The 19,978-nt window shown below is 38.6% G+C and overlaps 1 protein-coding gene across 1 annotated transcript; it reads left to right on the top strand.

Moving 5' to 3' along the window:
• Window positions 1-208: 208 nt before the first annotated feature.
• On the top strand, window positions 209-18,258 carry LOC106556317 (extracellular serine/threonine protein kinase FAM20C). Its single transcript, XM_087723198.1, has 10 exons — window positions 209-1,018; window positions 3,298-3,458; window positions 5,537-5,615; window positions 8,199-8,291; window positions 10,181-10,296; window positions 10,592-10,772; window positions 12,555-12,664; window positions 14,171-14,252; window positions 15,192-15,251; window positions 16,555-18,258. The coding sequence occupies exons 1-10, from the start codon at window positions 531-533 to the stop codon at window positions 16,790-16,792; spliced, it is 1,608 nt and encodes a 535-aa protein (XP_087579324.1). The 5' UTR covers window positions 209-530; the 3' UTR covers window positions 16,793-18,258.
• Window positions 18,259-19,978: the final 1,720 nt, after the last annotated feature.

Here is a 19,978-nt window from a genome sequence, read left to right as displayed (position 1 = left end):
TTAAAAAATAAATCCTAGATATTTCAGCCAAAAAGTTCCAGTGCAAGTTATCATGTTGCAATAGAAAGTTTTAACAACTGCTGTTGCATGACACTATGCTTTGAAGAGACTTGCGGATTGGCTAATCTGCTACTATTGATTTGGAGTTTGGTCTCTTCACATTAACCTTGACTCCACCTGCTCTTCTCTTATCAACATAGTTAAAATTCATAGACAGCCTCTCTTTCTCCCCTTTTCTTGCTGAGGACTACTTGATGAAGGAAATGTTTGTAGCAGACGTAGCTTTATATATATTTTTTTCATAAGTAAAGGTGATTATAACATAAATGGAGAGATTATAGTTGTTTAATTGTTTGTTTTGCCTGAAAAAAGTTGAACTTCTGCATTTCTCCCTGGATTACAGTTCTGGAATTACTATTCTTACTGCTGCATTCTTGCAATTAGGATCAAAAAAGAAGAGAGACTTTTTCTATTTACATGTGAATCTTTGACATTCCGTTGCATCTTTCTGTATCTAAGAATCCAAGAAGATGGTACGCTACCTGCCTTTTTTGCTCCAGAGGAAACTCAAAGCCACCCTTTGTCTTTTTCTCCTTATGGTTGTCCTGATACACATTGTGATGGAATTTGTGCCCTCTGCTGATAAGACGTCCTGCAGGTGTCTATCTAAAGCCACAGGTAACTTGGACCATTTATCACCCCGTTCCATATCACCAACTCAGAATAAGATGAATCTGAGGAATCTTCAGGATTTTAGTAGCAGTAACAGCTCCCTGGAAAAAGGATTTCATTCAACAGAAGGTGTGTCTCATGTGGATGGCCTCAGCAATGTGGGTCTCCAAGATGTCAACATCAAGCAACAACGGGAAACCAGAGAAAAACCCAGCCAGAAAATCAAATCCAAATTGTCTGCTCTTTTTCACCATCCTCTGTATAAGATCCCAATCCCAAAAGTTGCAAGGAAAGACAAACTATTTGGGAACAAGCCAACGATGAATCTCTTCATAAAAAATGAAGGGTGAGAGATCCTCTTTTTCTTCTGGATGATTTGCTCAGTTTGGTATCTTCTCTTTTCAGATAAGCTGGTGTCTATTCCTGACCAGATTCTATTATTAAGTGCATAATTATTTTCTTTCCCATTTTGGAACAGTTTGATTCTCAGTAGGTTGTGTGGATAAGAAGCCAGACTAAGATTATGTTGTGTATAATTTGATTCTGACTCTTCCCTGAGGCATAACCTCCCATGTGAAATAATATCAACCTCTCCTCATTAGTGATGGCAATCGGTTCAAGCAACTTTTCATAAAGTGAAATGGTTGCTAAATGAACATGTGTAGGAGAGAGAGAAGGAGGAAGAGAGGGTGGGAAGATCACTGATGGTTGCCATTTCATTCAGATGAAATTCTATCCTACAATCATGACCCATTTTCTCCTCTCTCTTTTTTGCCACTGTTGATATAAGTAGTGTATGCTAACCTACTATGGAAAGAATTGCAATCCTAGTTGAGATGGTCTTCTTCCATGAGTACTTCCTAAGACCTGGATAATAATGTCTAAGAACAATATATAAAATCAGTACCAAAAGCATGCATGTCAGATCATGGGACTCAGATTCAGAAGGAAGTATTTTCCACAGGATGTTGTGATCAGATTATTGTAATTTACCTCTGTATATTATGCTGGCTTCCAAATGTCCTTCTGTGTACATAATGAATGCGCTCTTCTCTTTCCGGTTCTTTTCTCAATTATTTCTAATAGACAATTATGATGCTACTTATTGTTTAAAGCAAGATATGGTGAGCCTCATTTTTCCCCACTACACAGCATCATTGCTAAACACAGCAGGGCTATTTGATGCAGGAAGTACAAACTAGAACAAAAAGAATTGTGGGTTTTTTTTTCTGAAAAAAGAAATTCCCTTTTAGGAAAACATCTACAATTTTACTTATTTTACTCATTCCCATCATTATCCCATCCTTTGTAGCCCTCATCTATTAAATACCATCCATTGACATTGGATGATATTTAATAGATGATATCCATTGATATCCTCGCATGGTTTATAGGAGCTACATTTTCTGATGTGATATACAAGTTTTTTCTAAAATGTTTCATTTGTTCAATATCAAAGGTATGATCCAAACAAATAAATAAATGTAGTATCCTTATAAAATGTCAATTGCTATAAAAAGGGGCCCATATACAGTACGCTGGCCAGAACTGAGATTGCATCAACCATAGTTACATATACAAATATATAGTTGCACATACAGATGCACAGAATGTTCTGTTCCACAGTAAGAAACTGTGGGGTGTGACTGCAGTACATGGCCATTTCAACCGATACTGGTTTAAGGCTAGTTGCAATAGAAAAATGAAATCAGAAAGCTAGGTCATACAACTAGGTTTTTAAACATGCCAAATTCTAATGTTTAGCTCCTTCATTCTACATTATTACTATGGTTGATTGCAGTCAGCCAGATGTTTAGACTGGGTTTGGCATTTTTGTCCAGCTATCAAGGCCTTCTCAAGAACCTGGAATAGGCAAATGTTATTGTTTAATAATATTAAATGAATCATGTAAGCTGTTTCCAAGCAAAACTGCCTTTTGCGATGGACTGATTATGATTTGATCGGTGCCAAAGGGTGTTCAAATGGTGCTCCAGATGTTTTATCCAATATTGCTATTGGTTTTTGCTTTCATTTGCCATAGTTGTTCTACTATTTGAGATTTTTCTGTTTTGTGATTTTGTATGGTTCTTTCTCTTCTGTTCTGGGAAAAATAGGAGGAAGAAGTATTAGAAGTTCACCACCTTGAATTATTTATAAAAAATAAACTAGACAGGAAACAAACAGACAAACAAACAATGTTTGTCCATCTAAATTCTAAAGTCCCAGAGCACTGTAACTTCTTCACATGTTCTATTGCTTTTTTTTTCCCCAACTGTTCTCGCTTGCAGGCAAGTTGCCTTCCAAAGTACTCACTTGCAGGCAACATTTCTTATCCAGACTTTTTATTTTGCCTTTCTTACCCACAGCTGCTACGTTTGAAGTGTTCAGTGGCAAGTTTAATTATTATTTTATTTGTTCAAAAGGTGTGAAGCCACAGCAACCAATTCTTTAGCTGGTGTTGGGCTTCATCTGCACTGACTTCTTAGGATGGGGTTTGTTTCAGGATAGCCTTAGTGTATTAGTAGCTTTATTTTGCTTCCAGTTCAGTGTGTAAATTCAGTATTCATACATAGGATGTAATAATAACTCAATAGAGTGTTTGATTTTGTTTGTTGGGATCTGCAGAATCATAATCAACAGTGCAGAAGTTCTTCAGAACCACAGTGCTAATCCTGCGTGGCTCAGTTTTTACGCTGGAATCAATCGCTATGAATTGTATGCCCGCCATGATCCCTCTCGCCATGACTTGATGAAGGATTTGGCCAAACAGAAAATTATCAGCTCAGGTATCACATAGCAGATGCTCCATCTAACTCATTGTTTGCTTGTTTTCTCATTCTGTTTTCTTATTTCTACTGTTTACTTTTCTAGTGTTTCCATTCTTTAATTCAGTATCAACCCAGGTAACCATCCACAGAGGAGAGTGTTAGATGAAGGAAGGATGTCTTCTGCAGATGAGCTACTTAGTACTAACCAACCAAAACAGGGACACATCTTTTTGTAGCCCACAGCCACACTTTTTGTTAACAAAGTTTGCCTGAAATCCAAGGGTACAAGGGGATGACATCTTGGACAGATTACATTTCCCTGTTTGTTTGTTTTACTCAATGTTTTATTTAGATACGTTAAACCAACCTGACATCTTATCTTCCCCCCCCCTCCTCCTCCTCCTCCTCCGCCACCTGCTGGGAAAATGAACTCTTCATGTTTCGCAATTTGTTTCTGGACTATTTGATTGCCAAAAGTGAAGTTTGGGAGCCAGATAAGCTCATTAAATTACATCCCCCATGCCAAGAGTTTGCCAAGATTCTCGGTGCAAACAAAAGACGGCCATGTTTCTCTTTGTTATTTGTAATATATATATTTTTTAATTTAAATACACACATACCACTGGCAAATACATGACAGCAGAGTTAAACAGCTTGACAGCTATATCTACTCTTAACATGTGGACAAGCATACTATAATATATAGTGTGTACATATTCTGTATTCTGTTATAATAATTCTAACAGAAAAATACCGAAAGATGTTGATTGGGGAAATAATAATTTGATTTTGAATCTAAAAGGCATAAACAGCCTGAAGCTGATGAAGAACATCAGAGCACTGTTGTACTGTTTAATGGATACTGGATATATACTGGATGTTATATCCAAAAGAGCTCCTAGTACAATAGGTTGCCAGATCAAAAATTAAATTTAGGAGTCAATTATTATTAAATTACTGCAGAACCACAAACAGACGATAAGCAGTCTCTAAGTGGTAATGAAATCACCACAGCCAATGGTCACGAAACCCAGCTTGGTAGATATCATACCGTGATTTCCCAAAATATGACCTATTCAAAACGTAAGGCCTAGTACAATTTTTTAGGGCAGTGGTCTCCAACCTTGGCAACTTTAAGACTTGTGGACTTCAACTCCCAGAGCTTTGCTGGCTGAGGAACTCTGGGAGTTGAAGTCCACAGGTCTTAAAGTTGCCAAGGTTGGAGACCACTGTTTTAGGGGACCAGCGTAATATATACCCTACCCCAAAAATAAGCCCTAGTGAAGGGTGTGGGCATACACAGCACAGGAGACAGCCCTCCCCTTCCCCAATCATCACATGGCTGCTCAGCCCCTTAACTGCGGCCTGTGGATCAGCTGATCTAGCGAGGGTCGGGAGTTCTCTCCGGGCACCTGGAGATGTTTCTGGCACACTCTTGCCAGCCGTAGCCCTGTCAACCTGGGACTGGGGGAAGCGGGATCAGCGTGGGCAGTTCTTGCCCACAGCATTACCAGCCAGGATCAGATCAGAGCCACTGTCACTTGAGATCAGCAGGCCAGATTAGGCGAGCAAGGTGCACTGCCGGCCACACCTCTGTGCAGACAGAGCCTGCACTGGCCACTGCTTGGAGCTCCAGCTCCAGTCCCCCTCCCCCCAATCCCAGGTCGACAGGGCTAGGGCTGGCAAGAGTGGGCCAGAAACATCACTAGATGCCCAGAGAGACAGAACCTCTGGCCCTCGCTGGATCAGCTGATCTGCAGGCTGTGGGCCGCAGATAAGGGCCTGAGCAGCCATGCTCACTGCCTCCTGCACCCCCAAAAAATAAGACCGAAGACAATAAGACCCGGTCTTATTTTTGGGGAAACACTGTACACTTTTAGGATGAAATTAGGTGTGAAACGCTAAAAGTGTGAGAAAGAAGCTTAATTCGTAATCATATTTTTAAAACCAGGATTTTTATTCAACGAACACTTTTCAAGGAGGTATCCTCTTTGAATGAACAAGATAAATGGAACATTTTATCCTCATCTGTAAAATAAAAAATACAGCAACCTGAATCTCTTCATGAGCTCTAATGCTTGTTAATGTCATTTCAGTTCAGAAGCCTGGAGGAACTCAACTGAAGCTTATCATGACTTTTCCCAATCATGGCGAAGCTCTCTTCAAACCTATGAAGTAAGGCACCTTGATACACTAATTGTGATTCCCTCCAAAACGGGCTGTTTGGATATGCTGAGAGTGTAACTCCAAAAGCAATGCTAGCTGAAAATTTGGGAATTTCAGGCTGACATGAGAGAGTGCTCTTTACTAATATCTTGAGCATCTTTTCATACATTTCTTGATGGGTTTACATTAAATCTACACTTTGTAAATTAGTTGGTAGCTAAAGCATCTTTGCATAGCAAGCTGATAAGGTAATCCTGGCATTGGCATCTGTATCCCAAGTGAAAAAAGAAGTTTGTTTGCTAAACAAACCTATGCAATGACTCTATCAGAAGCAACTTAAATGTAAGCATCAAAGTGTAAAGTCAGGTACAGAGGCTGCTAACTACAAAGATGCCTCCATATTGGTTTCTTGGCAAAAGGTAATGAAGGCTATTGTAGGAAAACAATACATGTGCCCCTTTGCCGGGAAGCCTGATTCTATATCCCAGACAGCATGTTTTATAAGGCTGGCATTGAAACAGAAATGGATTAACTTGCTCTGTATTTCTCATGGGGTTTCATCCACAGAAAAATGTGGTCACAGAGAGAGATAATAAAATTACACAGGAGTAATATAATAAATCATCAGCATCTGCAAATCTGATTACAAGTTAAAGGCGGAATTTACGTTTGTTTTTTTTTTCAAAAATAGGCACTTCTTAGTGTATTGGGAACATCTGGAAAAATAACTCAAAATACTAGCAGGCAGTGTCATATTTTAATTAGAATTAGAACCAAAAATATTCAAAGCTTCAGAAAAAAAAAACATTCACAACCCTTTAAAGCATTTTGTAATCCCTATATCCTAGCAAAACAACAGCAATCTTGCCCTTCTGTTCCCTATCAATATGACTGCTTTCCCTAACTTAGTGCCATATTCATGAGTGTTCAGATTGATTGCACTGAATATTTAATAGAAATGTCCTTAAAATTACTCTGAAATTTTCTGCCATAAGATGGTTACATATGGCGCTGTAGTAAAAAATAGTTATCCTTATTACCACCCTAGCACAGTTGTAGCTACTGCAGTTCGGTTTTGATGGAGATGTGCGACCTCTGGTGGTGAAAGGTTTAAATTGAAGTTCTTAGTGTTTTTCAAGCTGGAATCCACAATCCCAACACTTCCCTTTCAGAAATAATGGGCATTGTAATCCAAACGTTCCTGGAAAGGTCTGAATTGAGAAAAATCTTTAAAATGATAAAATTGAATAACTTTTAATTGGATGCTAGTTTGTTTGAACAGATTCAGCTAAAAGACTAGCTCTGTGAAGCATGTACTTTACATTCAAAATGTCTTCCAACATCTCCAAATAGATCAGGGGTGTTGAACTCAATTTCATTGAGGGTCACGTCAGGGTGATGTTTGACCTCACAGGGCCAGGGTGGGCATGGCCAGCTTGACATCATTTGTGTCAGGGGTGCCTGTGGTGGCTCAAGCGCTCTGCCAGCAAAATATGCTCACAAGCTCCATTTTCAGCCCCGACGGCCTCCTGCAGCCCTCTGCCAGAAAAAAATGAGCTGGGGGGGGAGAGTTCATGCCAGGACCCCATTTTAGCTGTGATGGCATTCTGCAGCCCTCTGCCAGCAAAAATGGAGCTCCGCAAGGGTCATGTGTCACCCTCCAAGCTCCGTTTCTGCTGGCAGAGGCACCCTGGGCTGGTCCTTTACTGTTTCCAGGGTGACCCCAAAGGCCAGATATAAGCAACCCTGGGGCTGGATCAGAGGCTTTGTGTTTGACATCCCTGAGAGAGATAGACAAAATATCTACCACTTGAAGTCACAAGAGTTACTACTGCTGTAAAATACCAAGATGATGGATGCAAATCTGACTTGCTATAAGAACTTTGCCCGTTCTTATCTCATGTGCAAACTGATCTCCCAGGTGCAAAGGAGATACAGACTTGACTTCAGCCACAAGATACTTACTTTCTTGACAATTTCTCTCTATATGAACATCTGCCAAATGTTGACATCTTCCCAGAATTCTCAGTAACACCATATTGTTGGAGAATTCTGTGAGCTGGATGAAGTTTCTGATTGTGACCCGACAAAACCGCGGTCCACTAAAGCGCGCCCGATTAAAGCGCGTACCTGACGTCATCAGCAGCGCGACAAATACGACCGCGGAGAAAAAAGGGTGCTTTAAAAAGCGCTTTTAAAGCAAGCCGATTCACATAAAGGTAAGGGTTAGGTTTAGGGTTAGAGTTAGGGTTAAGTTAAGGCTTAGGGTTAGGGTTAGGGTTACGTTAAGCGTTAGGGTTAGGGTTAGGTTAAGGGTTAGCGTTAGGTTTAGCGTTAGGTTAAGGGTTAGGTATAGGGTTAGGTTTAGGGTTAGGTTAAGGGTTAGGCTTAGGGTTAGGTTTAGGGTTAAGTTTGGGGGGGTTAGGTTTAGATTTACGTGTTAATTTTAAGTTTACCGCTCACAGCGTGCTGTTTTCATCGCGCTGTGATGACGTCACGTACGCGCTTTCGTCGAGTGCGCTTTAGTCTACCGCGGTTTTGTGGTGGAACCGTTTCTGATATCCCATTCTACTCTTCTCTCTGCCTTCCTAGGCAAACCCGAGACCAGGAGACTTCAGCAGACTTCTTTTACTTTTCAGACTTTGAGCGGCACAATGCAGAAATATCAGCTTTTCATTTGGACAGGTACGTTAAGTCTAATTCTCTTCTTCAAAATATACCTATGCTTTATTTTCAGGAGGTGGTTCGTAAAACAATTACCATAGTTTAAACCTAGAATACTGGTATACTCTTTGCCTGTAAACAAATTCAGGTTTTGGCACTTTCTGTTGCAGAATAATCCCAGTAGTACAGGAAAGGAACTCTTTCAAACTGTTGTTATTAGAGTAGGCAAGACTGAGCTAGCAGAAGACAACTTTCTGCCCTGAATGGGAGTAAAAAGAATGGTGAGATACACATCGTAATAAAAATAACAATATAACCAGCCTGATACTTTATAACAGTGTTTGAGAAGACACCTGAAAAAAAAAATCAAGGACATCAATGGGTTAGTGAACAATTCAAGCAAGAGTTCTCACTCAAGACTCAAATGATCAAATTATCTTACTTCAGACATATTATGTGAAAATCTGGAGAAGGGTCTAATTCTGGGGAAAGTGAAAGGAAAGAGAAAAAGAAGGTGATAGCAGCAAGGTGGTTGATTCAGTTACAGTAGCAATGGCTGCAATGTTGGAAAACTTGAAAGACAAGATTAGGACAAATCATCATGGAGAAAATCTATTTATGTGATTGAAAGGAATTTAAAATGACTTGATGGCACATAATCAATCGAAATAGTGATTTTGGCTGATATGAGATCCAGGCATACAACAAGCTATAGAACAGGATTGGATAATCTATAACTTTTTAGATTTTGTGGGAATATAAATCTGAATATCCTTAATTAAAGGATTACAATGTTTACTTAAAGGAAGCAGGAATCCTAAAATTTCTGGATGGCCACAGATTCACCATTTGATCTAGTGTGTAACTTGAGACCATGACAAAGTTATTGGTAGCCATTCTGAAACTCTAGCTCTGCTTGGTGTGTCCAAGGTTACACTAAGTGTTTCATGTTTACATGAGGCCTTATGCATCACTGAGTTCAGATTGGCCTCAGTAAAAACTATCCTTGGAGGGTACAATCCAATTTCTAGCAGGATTTACTGCACCTTTGCCCTGGGTCTCTCTAAGCAGTTAGGAAGTCCCATTTAATTTTCAAAATAAAGGGAACATCCTGAGAAATTTAGGTGAGGCTTCTAATTCACTCAGAGCATTGCTGTTATAATCCAAATTATCTAAGGTGAAAAGCAATCCATCAAGGAATCCTTCAACAAGAGTTCCATAAAGGATATGGCAGGAGATGATACAAGATATATTTCCATGGACCTAGTTGAGAGCAGTTTGCTAAGCTACAAGGCAAACCTCAGGTCAAGGCTTGGGGGCCACATCATAATGTGATGGCAAATACAACTATTAGAAAAAGTTAATTTGATATTGTTTGATTGTAGCCTCTATCATGTTCGTGACCCGTCAAAAGCGCGGACGGCAAAAGCGCGATCGACAAAATCGCGCCTTTGACGTCATCACAGCGCGACGAAAAAGATCAAAAAATTCAAATAAAAATTAATAAAAATTAAATTAAAGCAAGCCGATTCACATAAAGGTAAGGGTTAGGTTTAGGGTTAGGGTTAGGGTTAGGTTAAGGGTTAGGGTTAGCTTTAGAGTGTTAGCGTTAGCGTTAGGGTTAGGTTAAGTGTTAGCGTTAGGTTTTTCGTTACTTTAACAGTTAGGTTTAGGGTTAGGTTTAGGGTTAGGTTAAGAGTTAGGTTTAGGGTTAGGTTTGGGGGGCTTAGGGTAAGGTTTTCGCTTTATTTTTACATTTTTCGAACTTTTTCGTCGCGCTGTGATGACGTCACAGCGCGCTTTTGTCGAGCGCGATTTTGTCCTACGCACTTTTGTGGTGGAACCATGATGTTAATAGTGTATAGGCTAACCATCTGTTATTTTCTCCTGCATTTGCCTTTTCCATGCAGGATCTTGGACTTTAGAAGAATTCCCCCAGTTTCTGGACGCTTGGTGAACATAAGCGAGGACATTCGTGACATTACCACAGATAAGAAACTGTTTAAAACGTTTTTCATCTCCCCAGGTGAGTATCTCCCTGCCCCATTCTTGACACCTCCCCTCAACTTTGGAAACAATGAATAATTGTGTCTTTGAATTTATGGGGGTAATTGTGTAAATCTTTCCCAGTACTGCTCTCTAGATTTAGTGTGGCTCCTATAATTACTGGCCAGCTTCACCACTGACAGGAATGTAAACTATTCCCTTCTCCCTCCGAATCTGTAAGGCAGGTGGTGGCGCAATCTATCACAGAAAAAAAAATGTGTCTGTGTTTCACTTCCCTAACCTTTGCTTCCCTCCATTTTGCCTGGATCAACCAGCTGGCAACATCTGTTTCTTTGGTGAGTGCTCCTACTATTGCTCCACTGAACATGCTTTGTGTGGCAAACCTGACCAGCTTGAGGGATCCATGGCAGCCTTGTTGCCTGACAAAATAATAGCTGGACGCCAGTCTTGGCGGAATCCCTGGAGACGTTCCTATTCCAAGATCAAGAAAGCTGAGTGAGTATTCAAAAGGAGAAAAGAAAAGCCACTACTGCTAAAAAGAGGATTTAAAAGGCGAAAAGAACATTCTAGATAGAGTGGAGACAAATGAGATGGTTGGAGAAACAGGCAAGCAAAGAAAGGAAAAAATGAGGCACTTAGTCTAAAGGGAATCTGTACAAACCATGAAAATATATCCCTCAGCCCACCAATTTGGCCATCTTGCCGCCGCCCACTTTTTTTTTGCACCCATTTTACTTTTTTAAATTCCTCTTGCTTTTATGCTCACGTGAGCCAATGGTAGGGTGTGGCTTCCTGGGCATGGCTTCCTGGGCATGGCAGGGGAAGGTTACGGCAAAATCCCCATTCCCTCCCCATCCTACTAAGCTGCTTTCCAGCTCTGTTCTCCTGTTTAGGACAACAAAAGAAGATCAGCTGGGAGGCTGGGAAGCAGCTGGGGCGGGGCCAGCCTATTTGCCGGTTCTCTGAACTACTCACAATTTCCACTACTGGTTCTCCAGAACCTGTAAGAACTGGGTGAATACCACCTCTCATGTGAGCCCAAGAAAAGTCCAGTAAGAGGACAAAGAACACCACACCCTCAAAGTATTCAGTGGCTCCTTCATCACTAGTGACTTGAAGAAGCTGATTCTGTTTAAAAAATATTAAAGCATGGGTCTCAAGTAACTAATGGAAATAAGTGTTTTTTATGTCTTTTCTATATATGAATATAGATATATAAATATCTCGAGCTTCAGATACAAGATCAAAAAAGATTCAGAAATCTAAAATAAATAAAAAATGTAAACTTATAACCATGACAGAACATGGATATCAACAGAAAGATATATTTCCCTATTCACCATTGTATAAATAAATGCTGATCTGTTACCTGTCTGGTACGATCTCCTGGAAATGAAGAAGAGGAAATGAACCTCTTATTTTAAGTGGTTGAGACATACTGCTTCATACCTGTGGGAAAGGCTCAGGTCACAAAAGCATCATATTTCAGGGCAAGCATTGCCACTTTCTCTATTTCTGTGGCTTTTCTTAAGGTCTCAGGATCAAGGTTCACCCTATCAGCAATGAGAAGTGCCAGCCCATTTTCGTTGCTTCGGAAAAGGAGCAGAATTCCATTGTGCCACTTATTCTCATGGTAATTTTACTGGCAGAAAGAGGAAAAGATGCTTCAGAGATTTTCCTGGTTTGAGTGTCATCACTTAGTATGCAATTACACGAGTGGAAAAAGAGAGAAGTCATTTGTAGCTCAGCTCACACAGCAAAGTATCTTGGCCTTTGCTTAAATAACTGCAGCATCATGCAAACAAGTTCAAAAGAATCTCTGTAGCCATACAACATGCATTTGCAAAATGACAAAATGCATAAGCGGACCTGAAGGAGGAAGGAGTTCGACCAAAGCTGCTTCTTTTTTCCAATATAAGATTTATTTATTGTTGCTATTAAGACTGCATGTACTACCGTTTAGCAATACACCTCAGCAGTTTAAAACAGAAAGACAAAATAAAATTAAAATGAAGAATAACTAAATCATCTTTGAAAACACACTATATTTTATGTTGGTAAATATTCTCATATGCCACTCAAAAGTATACAACAGTGGTAGTTGGGAGAGGGAGAGAAAACTGGATAAACAGAAGACTAAAAATGAACTATTGTAAATGATTAACCATTGGAAGCCTGTCCAAAGCAAAATAAAAATAAAATTTGAGGACTTTTTGAACAAAGACTTTAGGTCACAAATTTAGCAGATAATATTTCACAATGGCTGACTTTTCCCAGGTGGGAGCTGAATGAAAATTACTGTGCTAAGATTCGAAAGACACCGCCCTATAACAACACAGCCCGGCTTCTGAATCTCATTGACATGACCATGCTTGATTTTCTCATGGGTAAGTTTGTTAATGTATTTATATTGGGGACGACAAGGGACCCGAATCAGTGGTAGCAGAGGCAGAAGGCCCCAGATTATGCCCCTGATTCAGACTCTGTCTGGCATTTCCACGGCAGATGTTTCAGCTCAGCTTGTAGGAATGAGACTGTGGAGCTTGAGTTTCCTAACCATAAGGCCCATTGCATCTTGCAAAACAAAGGATCTCTGTCTGTGTAAAACTGGCTGCCCACCAGCTTCTCCAAAATAGACTTTCACTGGCAATACATTGTGCTGAAATTCATAAGAAAACAATCGCTCCTTCTGTAACATTTCTCAGAGTCGCTTGTTCTGGCCTGTTTTTTTTTTAGCATTGCCTTACTATTCCAGAAGGGACATTCTTTTTCTCAGCTGGTTATCCCACTTCAGAAGAACCAAACTGATGCCAGTTAAAACCTGTCTCAATAAGGAATGTACAGGCCTGCATCTTAACTAAATTTCAGGACCCTGAATAATTTCAGAAAGTTTACTGAAGGCCTTATGTTCACCATTTACCAAGGCCTATTGTTGGCCGATTTAGCCCATTTCTGTCCAACCGTCAGTGGCTCCGCAGGTTTCATAAGCTGTCCATTTTACATAGTAAAAACTGTAACTTATTTTTTCTCCTTTTCCCAGTTTCAGGTTAATATGCAAACAAAGTTTCACCTATCAGACTTACACAGAGACAAAACTTTAATCTTTTCCTTAGTGTTTTCAGGATACATGTAAGAAAATTCAGAAAAAAATGTGGCTTGCTAAAAGCTTCTTTATTTAAATTACTATTCAACATACAATGGTGTATTTAAATAAAGAAGCTTTTAGCAAGCCACATAATTTTATAGTTTATAATGGCAAATATGTGTCACTATGCCCTCTAGTGGAAGCATTGCATTTTTTCATATTCATATCCTATATTTCAACAATAGACATGTACAGTAAGTATTTAGAGGATTGGCCATCTCATCTATTCTGATTTATGCTCCAAAAATACAGCTGCTTATTATGTGTTGTTATTATAATGTTTAACTGACCAGTCAGAGTAACCTATTTGATTAGTGGGCAGCAGAAGCACAAACATAGCATCTTAAAAGATAATATAATCTTTCAAACACTGATAATCTGCCTTGTTGAATGTTAAATCAAGTTAAATACTACATGCCCTTTGGCTTTGAAAATCCAGAGTAAGTAATATAACTCATCCGTGATTTTAGCATATTGTATCACTCTCTTTTTAAATGTAGACTCAGACACATACACTTCTGACAGTGGCAGAAGAGTAATATATGTTTATATCCCAATATTATATATTATAATGGCAACCTAAGAGTTGGGTCACTCTCATGACAATTCTCTGTCTGAATAGTGTCATGTCAGAAGCAGAACTGAGTGACAGTTGGTATAAATGTACTGTATACTTTTGGTCTTATAGCTCTGGTATGGGCAAATTTTGGTGACACATTTTCTTCCACTGCTTTCTCTTGATCTGCAGGAAATATGGATAGGCACCATTATGAGACATTTGAAAAGTTTGGTAACCACACTTTTTATCTTCACCTGGACAATGGAAGAGGGTGAGAAAGTGCTGCTATCTTCCTAAGGATGGGCAAGAGATTTTGGAAAGCTTTTGAATTCTGACTATAATGAGGGGGAGTATAAGCAGGGCTAACATCAGAGGATATCTCAGTACATTCTTCAGATGTATGTGGGATGCGCCTGGCTAAAAAATCTGGGAACTGTAGCTCCAACACATTTTGGAAAGTCCCAGGTTTTTGTTTTTTTTAAAAAAACAACAACTATTCTGCACTAATTCAAGATAAACAACTACCCCCATTATGGGATAGACTTTGAAAGCAAGAGTTTACAAGTTAAGAATTTCAAACAAGGAAGAATTAGTTGCAAAGTAGTTTTGTGCTAGAATCCAGTGAACTAGTCTCTGCGGTCCCAGCCCTTGGCAAGTATTATTTGAATGCCAAGGAGTACTTATCTACTGGCACTATTTATGCATGATAAGGAGAATTATAATTTACTTTAAGACTACAGCAATAATATTATTCCAAAATTTAACAGTAGAATGACATTATATAAAATGTAACACTACAAGCAGTATGATTAGAAGAATTCCTACCAACTGTACCATGTTTTGCCTTTGGATAATTCCTTTCTTCTCAGTAACAGAATAAGATAGCTACATTATGCAGCTGTGTCTAATTTTCACGGTCTATTTCAGTGGCAGGATTTGAATTGTGTACAGTAACCCCTTGAGATGAACCCATGTCATGTACTGATTATTCTGTTGGACTAGACTGGGAGATCCAGATCCAAGGTCTCAAGTAACAGGATTATTCACTGTTTTAGTCCAACATGCCTCAGGATTGTTGTGGGGATAAAATTAGAGGACAGAATGTAGCTTTATGCCAGTTCTTTCTCTGAAGAACAGGGAAATTGTTTGTAATGGATAGCATTACTTCTCCCCCAAATTATGCCACTAATCTGCTATTTTTATTCTTCAGGTTTGGGAGACATTCTCATGATGAAATGTCTATTCTGACTCCTCTTCGTCAATGCTGCATGTAAGGATAACTTTTTACCTCTCAAAATTTGCATTTGCTGGGGTAATATAATTTAGGATGTTTTAAGAATGTTCCAGATTTTTGCAATGAAAAACTAATGTTGCTCGTAAAAGAGATTGTCAAGGTGCTCTCTCAAAAGTTCTGTGTTTTTAGGACATCACACATCTAAATCCTCCATTGTTTAGTTTGTTCAGGAGAGTAGGCGATTGTATGTGGGAGCGAGAGTGATTTCTGTTGAACTGTTTCTCGCCACTAGTCCAATATTGCTGAGTGCTCAAACTTCTTTATTTAATCATGAGATTTATTTGCTGCCCATCTCATATCCAACGACTTGGATGCTTCTTGACTATCTACATAGCAAAAGGCATGTCCATTAATTACATTTACCCAATTCATTATCATACAATGGCCCTGATGACTTAATTCAGCCTTTCTCAAAGAGAATGTCCTCAAGATATATTGGGCTTCCATAATTTTCACCCAACATAGCCATCGTATTTAGAAAATATTAAATCTAACTCATCTCAAAACATAAGGTAAAGAAGAAAGTTATCTGAGGCTGGAATACTCTATGGTATGGCTGATATGACATTTGTGAAATATGGGATATAGGATAGGATTCAAATCCTCTTGTTAAAGCTGAAGTTTAATATATCTAAAGAGCTTCAAATTGGGCAAGGTGGTTTAATGTGACTGTCTGTAGGATAATTTTGAAGGTCAAGTTTTTCTTTCCTCCAGTTCTGTAGTTCCATGAACCAGCTCCTTTTCCAATTTTGAAGTATGAATTGTCTGAGATTGGTGGCTGTTTCCTATTGACACATTTGGACGTAGGGCAATTCAAAAATGCAAAGGAGCATGTAATCATGTTTCTGGCAGAAATCTATTAAAATGCACATGCTCTGGGTAGAACAATTCCTGCCAAACTACTTCCACTCTCAATCTATAGGAACAAGCATTTGTTTGTCATCTGAATCAGGGAACTTTTTGTAAACAGCACCAAATTAAGATTGATTCAGTTGACTCATAATAAGAAATGGATTTTCCCCAAATGCCCATAGCATATTATTATTATTTTCAAGCTTAGCAATCAGTTTGGAAATTACTGTACTTTACTGGATTCCATAATAGTTATGAGCATTTCTCACTTTGACAGTTCTAAGACTTCTATGACTGTCTTGATTCATACTGGTATTTCAAGTCCATATGGGTTTATTTTAATTCAATTGCATTGATAGAAATAGTAAATACGGTATTTTCTCTCTCATATATATATTCTCTTTTCCTTGTTGTTACTGTCTCCCAGTATTAAAAAGTCAACCTTCCTGCGGCTGCAACTGCTTGCTACTGAGCCTTTTCGCTTGAGTGATGTCATGCGTGAATCATTAGCTTCAGATCCCCTGTCTCCAGTCTTATCAGAGCCTCATCTGGAAGCACTGGATCGACGACTGAAAAAGATATTGGCTATGGTGGAAAACTGCAAAAAGGCAGATGGACCCAAAGAAGTAATAGTCGATGACTTAAAAGGAAAACAGCATTTTTAGTTCAGAGTAGCTAGAGAAGTGATAGTGATCTTACCTACAGTAGACACAATAACCCCAACCACCTTTTTTTGTTCACTCATGAAGAAATTATCTACCGTTGCTATTTATTGGGGAGGGGGGCATCTATAGTTTATTGAGTTCCAATATGGAGCTGTGAACTTTGTCCACTGACAGATCAGACAATTTGTTTATTTAACTAACTTCTAGATGACCTGTTGCCTTAACAATCATGCACAGCAAGAAATCAATTCAGACTATGGTGCCAACTTCCAGTCAATTCCTCCAGATTGCCTCTTGAGAGAGAGAAAAAGTATCAGGAGTAAAAAGGGATTGGAGGCTAGGGAGAGTGTACAGTGTCTCATGTCACCAGTTCTTTGAAGTTGCCCAGAGGTTGCCTCTGCAGCTCTTGATAGGAAAAACAGTATTTACTTCTGACAACTGCTAGGCAATATTATCTACTAAGGCCTCTGGTACTATGTTTTTCTATTGTATGGTCCTTTTAGAAAGGGCAAGATGTGAACCTGGAATTGTCTGCCTGAAATCATATAAATGGTTATCTGAATAATTAGTTCCATGTATTATGCAACATTCTGCTTCAGGTAATGACCAACTAAGTGGAAATATATATTTTGTACAGTATGTAAACTGTTGTACAGGAACATAACCAGTTCATAGTGAGCCATCCAGCCCATATTATTGACCTTGACGAGTAGTGGCTCACCAGTGTTTTAGACAATTTTCCCCCCAAGTCCTACTTGGTGATTCCAAGAATAAAATTTTAGATCTTTAGTAAAAAGATGAAATGCTTTATGATATGTGAAGTCTACCCATAGAGGGGAATGTGTAAACTCAGGCAAGGCTCCTATTGGGCAGGTAGCCTATGGTTCTCCAAATATTCTTATACAACATCTTCAAGCAACATCCAGAAGCACCAGCCAATGAGACAGCCAATGAAGGTTGCTGTTCAAAAGCATCTTGACAGATACAGGTTGCTTACTCCTGTCCTTGGATAGGTGGATTCAAAGGAAAACATGCATACATAGTTACGTGAATGATTTAACATGATTGCCCATGAATTGGTTTTATGGCCTTTTGGATGGAAAGTTTTTAAAAGAAATTGAAGAAATACTATTGTAGCTACTGTACAATAACTGTATTACAAATTTATTGGGAATTTCATGTTCTTATTTTTCCAAGAATATAACAAATGAATGAATAACAAATTGTTTTAATGATATTTTAGGTCTTTAGAGGGGAAAGTAGCCAAGGTATATTTCTACTGAAAATGACAAGCAAATGTGCCATGGTTTATTCAGGGTATTGTGTTAACTCTAAAAAAAAAATGCATCATTTTTATTAATTGTGCCTCAGTGTTCATACATATCTTTTTCAGGGTTTTCATAGCAACAGATTTTTTAGATCCTGTTAAATAAGAGTATACAATGAAAATAAACACTCGAAACATGATATAAATATGTGTTTAATTTCTATATTAGCTATGTGGTACAACAGGTAATTTTCACTTTAAACTGAAAATTAAGCTTCAATACAAGGTCATCCTCAAGTTTGAGGCCAATTGGTAGCACATCCGGAAAAAGCCAAAAATGGACAAATCTCTGATTTGATGTATATTCATTGTGCACAAATATATTAATATGGATATAGCTCTGTTAGCCTTATGCAATTAAGTGTCAAACACCTTAAAAACTAAATTAAGTTTGTTGTAGAAAAACATTTCACAGACTAAAGTCATCAGATGCAAAGAATTTCATTCCACAAAAATTTATACCATAACAAATTATAATTTCTAAGAAATTATAAGACTTAGTCCTTGATATTGTAGATTAACAGTTTTCCCTGTGAAAATGTTAAGACCAAGAAGTCCAGGATACACAATCACCTAACTAAATCCTGGTTGCATTAGACATGTTTTAACTATCATACATTTATAAATTGGTAAGGATTATGATCATAATGGCAGGTTTTTTTTCTCTGTCACTTTTACAAAGAATATTTAATTTGATTCACTAGCTCAGACTGCGCTAAAGCTCATATACTTTTTAGAGGGAAAACTGAAATGAAAAAGGTTTTTATAAACTTTAATTAGTGCAAGTATCGTTAGAAAAGCACAGAGATTATATGTCTAATTTATAGGTATAGAGATTGCCTGTTGGTCTCCCATCCAACTTCTACCAGGTCAAAACCTGCTTAGTTCCTTGAGTAACCAAAGTGGGATTAATGAACCACCTAGCTGACTTGTAATTTTTACTGACTTAACTTGGTAGCATACACTCTTTAGCATATACTTTAACCTTTTTTATCTGGATGCACTGTCTTAGTGTGTGAACATTGAGTTGCTATAAGCATTAGTTGTAAATTATAACTTGTAATCCCCCCAGAGTTGCTGTCTCTTCTTAGAATCTTGGCCGTCACCACTTAGGGCCAAGGAGGAAGCAGTCAGAGCCTGCTGTGATTGGGCAATGAAGAGCAGAGCTGAAACTGATTAGCTGCTGGACAATCACCTTCCTTATTTCATAAAAGGCATCAGGCAGTAACTGAAACTAATAAATACAGAAAATTGGCAAACACAAGATAGAAGTCCCTTTCAACCCTTGTTATTGTGAGGTCACCTGCATCTAAGAGAAACATCCCCACTGACACTTTTTCTGACAATATGGAATTGTACTGATGCTCTTCTGGCTCCAATAAAATAAGGGAGGTCTGCTTTTTTCTCCCCTACTTTGTTGAAAATCTGGAGAAGATGAATAGGGAAGAAGAGTTATAATTCAGAAATCAAAATGTAAACGGAGAAGGCAAACTACAAAACAGAAAAAATGTAGTGGAGGCTGAATAGTGATTAGAGGGGAGAGGGTATACCCAGTCCACCCAGAACATACCCAACTAGCAAATGTCCACAAAAGGCAGCAATGACTTTATGACACAAGTCCCACCCTTGCTACTTGTGCTGACATCTGATGAAATAGCACATTTGCAGCATGACAAATATGATGTACATTTCACTGCTTGTTCCTCTTGCCTCGGCTCTGATATAATCTCTATGCACTTTCCAGATAATAGGAGAGGGGCTATTATGGATTTTATATATCATAAAGCTATGATGAGAGTTTTCAACTTCAGGGGAAAATATCTACATTTATTTTTAAGATGACTTAGAACTTGTTCTGG

The sequence above is a fragment of the Thamnophis sirtalis genome, unplaced genomic scaffold (genome assembly GCF_051295495.1).
Source record: "Thamnophis sirtalis isolate CommonGarterSnake01/CBP01778 unplaced genomic scaffold, rThaSir2_p1.2 scaffold_9, whole genome shotgun sequence".
Lineage (NCBI taxonomy): Eukaryota > Metazoa > Chordata > Lepidosauria > Squamata > Natricidae > Thamnophis > Thamnophis sirtalis.
Note: the sequence above shows the minus strand (reverse complement) of the source record. Positions and strands in the feature narration are given on the sequence as shown.

What these genes read in the sequence shown, in the direction of transcription:
- LOC106556317 (XM_087723198.1), top strand. Translation starts at nt 531, where the DNA reads ATGGTACGCTACCTGCCTTTTTTGCTCCAGAGGAAACTCAAAGCCACC. An exon ending in TCAGCTTTTCATTTGGACAG is followed by an intron (nt 8,292 to 10,180) that starts GTACGTTAAGTC and finishes TTTTCCATGCAG; the next exon opens with GATCTTGGACTTTAGAAGAA. An exon ending in TCCAAGATCAAGAAAGCTGA is followed by an intron (nt 10,773 to 12,554) that starts GTGAGTATTCAA and finishes GACTTTTCCCAG; the next exon opens with GTGGGAGCTGAATGAAAATT.